The sequence below is a fragment of the Asparagus officinalis genome, chromosome 3 (genome assembly GCF_001876935.1).
Source record: "Asparagus officinalis chromosome 3, Aspof.V1, whole genome shotgun sequence".
Taxonomy (NCBI): domain Eukaryota; kingdom Viridiplantae; phylum Streptophyta; class Magnoliopsida; order Asparagales; family Asparagaceae; genus Asparagus; species Asparagus officinalis.
In genome coordinates, this window is record NC_033796.1 from 94,341,935 (window position 1) to 94,349,121 (window position 7,187).

At 36.6% G+C, this 7,187-nt stretch overlaps 1 protein-coding gene and 1 long non-coding RNA gene across 4 annotated transcripts; one reads left to right on the plus strand and one right to left on the minus strand.

Annotated features, from left to right (window-relative positions):
- Positions 1 to 1,682, plus strand: LOC109832388. Of its 3 annotated transcripts, XR_002244745.1 has the most exons (4): positions 1 to 59; positions 459 to 606; positions 1,328 to 1,369; positions 1,415 to 1,682. It is a non-coding gene; the product is annotated as an uncharacterized LOC109832388 (long non-coding RNA). The 3 variants fall into 3 exon arrangements; XR_002244746.1 differs by lacking the exon at positions 459 to 606; XR_002244744.1 differs by lacking the exon at positions 1 to 59 and having other exon boundaries at positions 280 to 606.
- Positions 2,556 to 4,750, minus strand: LOC109835438 (protein FAR1-RELATED SEQUENCE 5-like). The gene is made up of 6 exons (XM_020403419.1): positions 4,243 to 4,750; positions 3,998 to 4,122; positions 3,750 to 3,928; positions 2,891 to 3,637; positions 2,748 to 2,844; positions 2,556 to 2,627 (listed from the first exon to the last, which is right to left on the minus strand). Exons 1-6 carry the CDS (start codon positions 4,748 to 4,750, stop codon positions 2,556 to 2,558), a joined length of 1,728 nt encoding a protein of 575 aa, XP_020259008.1.

Below are 7,187 nucleotides of genomic sequence, written 5' to 3' on the forward strand. Positions count from 1 at the left end.
TCCGTCGCTCGTGACCCCAGACCGAGCGAAACACCGCCTCCTCCATTTCCCTCTCAGAGGTATTATCCCGCCTCCCCCATTTCCCTCTCCAAAATCCTAGCTCTCTTCTTCCTAAATCCACAAATTTTGGGTCAAATCTTAGTCCTAAGATGGTGAATGGCTAGGATTTTTGCTATAACTTCAGTTTGGAAGATGATTTGAATGTGGAAGAGTTCGTTTTGGGTGAAATTGATTTTAGGGCTTCCGTTCGTTCGGTGATCGTGGAAGAGTTCATTTTGGGTGAAATTGATTTTAGGGCTTCTGTTCGTTTGGTGCTATAACTTCAGTTTGGAAGTTGGGTGAAATCAGATTCCTGGTTGTTGCTTGCTTGATTGCTTCTAGGGGATTGTTGGTTGCTTGCTAGTTTAGTATTTGAGCTTGGTGGTTGCTTGTTGTTGCTTGTTGTTTGTCGATTTCAGCTTCTTACTTGCTGGTTTAGTATTTGAGTTGTCTTCTCCGGCGCTCGTTACCCCAGACCGAGCAGCACACAGCCACCGCCACGATCCCATTCTCCGTCGCTCGTGACCCGAGACCGAGCGAAACACCGCACCGCCACGAGATCTTGATGTGAGTCTTTACAATTTCTGTTGTGCACTAAATCCTGATGTGAGTCTTTACAATTTCATAAGCCTTGTCGATGATTGCTTTGACTGACTCATCACTACATCACTGCTTTGTACTGGACATTGAGTTTCTTGCAAGCATTCTCATCACTACATCACTGCTTTGTACTGCTGGATCCATCAATGCCCACGGGCCAATCTCAGACATTCCAAACATTGTCACCATCTGATTCAATGGTTAAAAGATAACAATAAGAAAACAAAAATTTTGAGAATTATAATGAACGTTAGCTTTAAAGATTTAGCATTGAAATGCTACTCAATCAACTAAAGTTTGAGAATTTGCTTGATGTTAATATACTACAAGAGGTGAAGAATGTTTGGGTCTAGCCCTGATTGTGTAGTATGTTATTGTAAAAAAATTTATAGTATGTGGATTATTGGGGTCTAGCCCTGTTTGGGTCCTGCAATCAAACCCGCTCGCGCAAACACCCGTCATACATATGCTTCATTCTCAAGATTTTCAGAGTATGACAAAGAGTGTCAATTTATGTGTCAATTGCAGTGAATACATTCATTTGCTTTCTTATCGACATTCCTTTGTTTTCTTATCTGGCATTGGTATATAAATTTCAGATAATGCTACACTATACATAGAACTGCATCTTGAACATTTGCTTGTCTTTTTTCCATTGATAATCTATTTTCAATGCACAAATTTGCAGGTGATATAATGGCAAGAAAGAGTTTTTATGTTGTAAAGAGAGGTCGACGTTGTGGGGCAAGAAAGAGTTTTTATGTTGTAAAGAGAGGTCGACGTTGTGGTATTTTTTATAATTGGGAGGAATGTTTTTCTCAAGTTGATAGATTCCCAAATGCCTCCTACAAAGGGTATGCAACGTATGAAGAGGCTTTGAGTGAATGGGAGAAGCACTTAAGCGCGCGTGATTCATCATCCAGCTCAAGGCATATGCAGCCACATGTTTGTGTTCAAGAACAAATGTTTCCAGAGGGGCATAATCTTCTTGAGGACAAGGGAACACCTAGGGAAACTGCTATTAAGTACATCTTTGCTTTTGTATTAGGATCAATGTTTACAATTTTAATATTTCTAGTATATATCGTTGCAGTATTTGTTGGTTTATCTATTAGGGGAAACATGTGATGTTATTCGTGTATGATTCTTCAATGTGAGGATAAGCTTGCACAACTTGGGAAATTGAAATGTTTTATCTGGTTATATATGTAGTGTAGAAAAATGGTAGTTATATAATGAAGGAGGTCAGGAGGAGGCTCAATTTGTTTGTTGCGGTGGTATATAATGCAAAGTTGTAAACAATCAAGTAACTAGCTGTAGGCTTCCTGTGCTTGTACTCATTATTCATATAAAAATGTTTAATATTTTTTCAAAATTTGTTACTAGGCAGCAGCTTTGGCTCTTCGCAAAGTTCCAGCATGTAACAGCTCCTGGATGGATGATTTTATTCGCCATATGCAGCTTTAGGTCTTCGCAAATTTTTATTACTATGGAATGTAGCTATGCAGCTTTAGCTCATATGCTTCAAAGCCCAGAAAATAAAGCACGACGCCCCTGTGTAAAGACATGTAAATTGCTTGCTGATGCACCAAATAAAATCCTAATTCAAATTTACTTATCCAATAACTCATATGAATAAACATGTATCTTGAGCAAGTTCTAAATTCATTACACAACACCATTCAGTATTTGTCTCAATCAACATAGAACAAGGAAATGAGCAGCCAGTGCACTAACTGGGGCACTTGTTCTCACAAGTGAAGCAATTGGTCTATATAATGATACATTCTGAAATGATACATTCTGAGCTTATCAAATACAACCAACCCATTGGAATTGCTTTAATACTTAGGGCCAGCATTCCCCCCATCTGTATTCAAAACCGAAATCAACATTTGGAAGCATAATCAAAGTGCTCAACAAACAAAATGCACTTCATACCCAGCTTGCAATCTACCCAGCTTGCAGATATCGATGATTGCTCTTACCTATAAAAATGAAAATAGAACGTCAAGACAGTAGGATAACTAACTCAATATGCTATTATGACTGTCAAAGGGCAAGTTCAAAATAGGAAATCTATATGCTATCAAGACAATAGGTTAGACTGGTCTTATTTTGAGATTAATCATAACACAAGAGAGCAATAAATGGAAGCATATACTATATTTGAAATTAGTGAGTGCAAGTTTGAAATTAGAACAACTGCAGAAAATGATATAGGCCAAGTATGAAAATAAAGAAATTTTACCTTGGCAAATTAACTTTACAGCTAATTCTATAATGCCCGAGTTCACCACATCTGCTACATATACGCTTCTTCCTCTCTCTTTTTTCTTGTGCTTGTTCTAAGCCTGACTGAATTCTAGTAGCATTGTGTGGCCGACCTTTAGTCCTTACAGATTTTTCAGGATCACGAACTGTATTCTGAGGAATGTGCTCCATTGTATGTGAAACGGATGCTGAAATCTGAGGATTATCTTCTGTTTCTCTAACTTCTTCTTCAAGTGATTCTATGAATTTTGTTAACACATTATCTAATTTCTGCATCCTCTCTTCTGAATCAAATGCAAGCTCGAGCGCATTATTGAATTTTGCTCTTAAAGCCCAAGATTTCAACAAATTAATCTTCTCTTCACAGCTTGTGAGGTTTCTTCCAAATACAATATTGCCAACCCCCCAATGTTGATGTCGAGCATGTATAGTCCAACGGTGTAGGATGTAATGATCAGGTAATGAAGAAATTTGCATAGCCATCATTAGTGATAATATATGTCTACATACAACACCATTAGTTTCAAACAAAGCACAAGTACAAATGAATTGCATCTTACTGGATTGTTTATAAGTAACCACCTCCCATTTTCCTCTATCTGCAAACTTACAAATCTTGTATTCAACAATGTCCCCATCTTTTCTCAATTCTTCACAAAACTCTGTACCAAATCCTTTGAATTCAGTTTGGAACACATCAAACATGTCCAAGGAGCATGACAGGCTTTGTGTTAAGACTCTTAAAATCTTTATGTGCTTCACTTAAGTGACGATGAGTTAATGCTTTTTCATATTGTAGAACAAACTCGTGTAATTGAGTCTATGAGTTAACATACCCATCAAAAAATGCATTAATACTTTCACTTCTTTGGCTCGATCTCATTCCAGCAAAAAAAGTGTCCTTCAAATAACATGACACCCAATGTTCTCGATATTTGTAAACAGTTTGCAACCATCCATCCCCTTCTTCATTTATATCAAAATTCTCCTTCATCTCTAGCCAATATCCTTCACACTGTTCAATTGAAGAACTATTACACCATAAGCCCTAATACCTTTGAAACTGTTCACCATAACGAGAAACCAAAGTAGGCAAATGATCAGTAATGTGCTTTTGCATGTGCCAAAAGCAATAACGATGTCTTGTCAGTGGAAACACAGAGTGAATAGCATTACACATGGCTCTATCCTGATCTGTTATAATAGCACCTGGTTCAACCCCATGCATGCATTTCAGCCATTCTTCAAATAACCACATAAAGGTATCTTCTTATTCATCAGCTAATAATGCACAACCAAGTAAAGTGGACTGTCTATGATGATTCACACCAGTAAATGGAGCAAATGGAAGACTGAACTTATTAGTTCTGTATATTACATCAAACACAACAACATCACTTAATTGCAAATAAGACGCTCTTGATCTTTCATCAGCCCAGAAAACACTCCTCATTTGTCCATTACTGTCCACTTCTATTGCAAAATAGAATTCTGGATCATTTGCTGTCATACTCTGAAAATGTTTTATGATAGATATGCATTCATGGCCAATATTGTTGACTCTCTGGTATCTGATGTGATCAATACACTGTTGTGGTGTCACTAATTCGCCTTCTCTTCCAGTGGTTGCGTTAATGACGCGAGAAATAGTGGATGGAGGCATACCTTCTTCTTGCAGACTCTCAATAAGTCTTTTACAACTTTGAGATTTATGGAATTGTTGGTGTGATCTGTGCATCTTTGCTTTGTCTGGACTACTCAACACATGATTTGTATGTTCTTCAACAAACCCCGTGACCTCCCACGATTTGTCCTCCAATACTTTAACTCTCATCATTGCCTTACATCCCACTCGGGTCTCTCACCGAAAAGGCATCTCCATCTTGTCTCTATTAGATCTAAAGCCCTCCTTATCACAAACAAACTTTCTGTCCAGCACGTCTCTTGTCTTCTTCGAGTAATTTACCGTGCTCTTCCTTATTCCAAAACCCATCAACAATGCGTAATGGTTATAATAGTTATAAGCTTCTTCATAAGTATTAAATTTCATTCCGAGTAGTGGCTTAGGAGCATTTTCTGTACTGGCAGAAATTTCAATTCCACTAGCACTTGATTCTCCCATTTCGAACACTTTTTTTGCTGTAAAAGAGATGCATGGATTCATCAAGAAAAATACATGAATTTACACAAAATTAATTAGTTTTATGGCTATAATGCATGCAAACGAACTGTTATCATGATTGACTCATGTAATTTTTAACTGTTATCATGATTGACTCATGTAATAACCAAGACTCAATAAGAAAAATACATGAATTTATAAATGTTATCATGATTGACTCATGTACATAACTTCTTCACGTTTGTGTCCATATATGGTAAGAAAATAATAGAAATTGGTTGATAAAATATTTTGAAAGAAGGAATCATGCAAAGGATTTGATGTTGAAAACTTGTGAAGGGGATTCGCTCACACCTTCTTCGACTTATTTCTATATCCAGACATGTAATTTTTTTCTTTTTGAGACAAGCTGGTTAAATTTTGTAATAAACTCCAATTGATAGGGCAAACAGGTTTCCCATTTTTTTCCTTGTTTTTGTTTTTCTGGTTGCAGCTCATCTCTGTTGGACGCCTTTCTAAAGGAATCAAACTTATTTTCACCTTTTTCTACTTATTTCAAGTTATGTATGGATTATATGGAAACGTCAACATCTTTCTTTTAGCAAAGTTGAAGAAATTTCTTGTTTAAATTTAGTGCCAGTTGATGCATATGGCAACTTACTGGGTGTGCGCTTTATCGGGGGTCACGAGCGTCGGAGTGAGAGAGAGGGCACGCCGTCGGTGGTGGTGTGCTGCTCGGTCGGGGGTCACGAGCGTCGGAGTGAGAGAGGGGGTCACGAGCATCGGAGTGAGAGAGAGGGCACGCCGTCGAAAAAAGAAAAAAGATGTTGGGTACTTACCTTGATATGATGGGTTGGACAAACAAAGGAAGTCCAATGGGAGGGTCGAAACTACCTTGACAATGACCTTCAATGGAGATGGAGGAGAAACATGCTCAGGAGAAGCAGAAGGGGTGTCAGGCATGAAATAAAAAAAGAGCTAGCGTTTTTTGAGTGGGGTAGTAGCTTTCATTTGTCCTAATTATTAGGGGCAAAAACGGAAGAAAAAAATTGACAGATCCTTTCCAAAAGCTACTTGCAAAAGACACAATCTCTAAAATAATATCCTCCTACTTTTTATCACCAAACAGCTCTACTAGCTTATTGACCAAGTCAATAAGACACAATCTCTTAGATAAGACACAATCTCTTGTTGCCAAACAGTACCAAAATCCGTCCTAAAAAACTCTTTCACATTTAGTCATCTTCTCCACTCAGACTTGGTACTAAGTTGACCGTCGAATGGACCACCGGAGATCTCAACTCCGACCTCTTAGTATTCTGCATGTGTAAGCTCAAGAACAAGTTGTCTAAAAATGTTTGAGAACCCTAACACCCCACCTCATCCACAGATAAACTCTCCATTAGATAAATTGACATCAACACACATACATGCTTCCGTGTGTATATATATACGTATATACATATACATATATATACATATACATCTATATATGTGTGCGTGTACATATATACATGTATAGAGATATACACACACAAACACACATACGTATTATACATGCATATGTATTATATATACATAACATACATACATACGTGTACACACACACGCGCACACACACACACATATATGTGTGTGTGTGTGTGTGTGTACATATACATATACATACATATATATATATATATATATATTCATGGAAAATAAATTGATCAAGACACTTAAAAATTATTTAAAACAAAAAGTTAATATGTTCTTTTCAAAACTTTAATTAAATTTCTAGATTAGACTTGGTTTTATATAACTACAATAAAAAGATTTTCTTAAAGATTTACTTTGAAGTTATACATAAAAGTATTTTTTAAAGTAAAAACTAACTATAATTAAATTGTATAATAACATCAAGTGAATTAATTATTCATTAACTTCTTTAAATTGGCAAATTGATCAAATTTTGTAGGTATATACATTGTAAGCCCTCATGAGACTTCAACTCATCCTCTAGGGTAACCTATGGGTTTAAAGCATTATTATATGCACTAAATATAATTGTGATTCCTTCGAAAGTGAGTTAGAATTTTTCTTTCTTTTTCTTTACTAGAGGACTAGCAAAAGTTAGGTGTGGGGCTGTTTGATCATCATATTTTATTATATT

Excerpts from the sequence above, each read along its gene's own strand:
- LOC109835438 (XM_020403419.1), bottom strand. The coding sequence starts at position 4,750 with ATGATGAGAGTTAAAGTATTGGAGGACAAATCGTGGGAGGTCACGGGG. Across the intron at positions 2,845-2,890 it reads TGTAAAGTTAATTTGCCAAG|TTGTTCTAATTTCAAACTTG; the intron begins GTAAAATTTCTT and ends CATTTTCTGCAG. Across the intron at positions 2,628-2,747 it reads TTAATCTCAAAATAAGACCA|GTAAGAGCAATCATCGATAT; the intron begins GTCTAACCTATT and ends TCATTTTTATAG.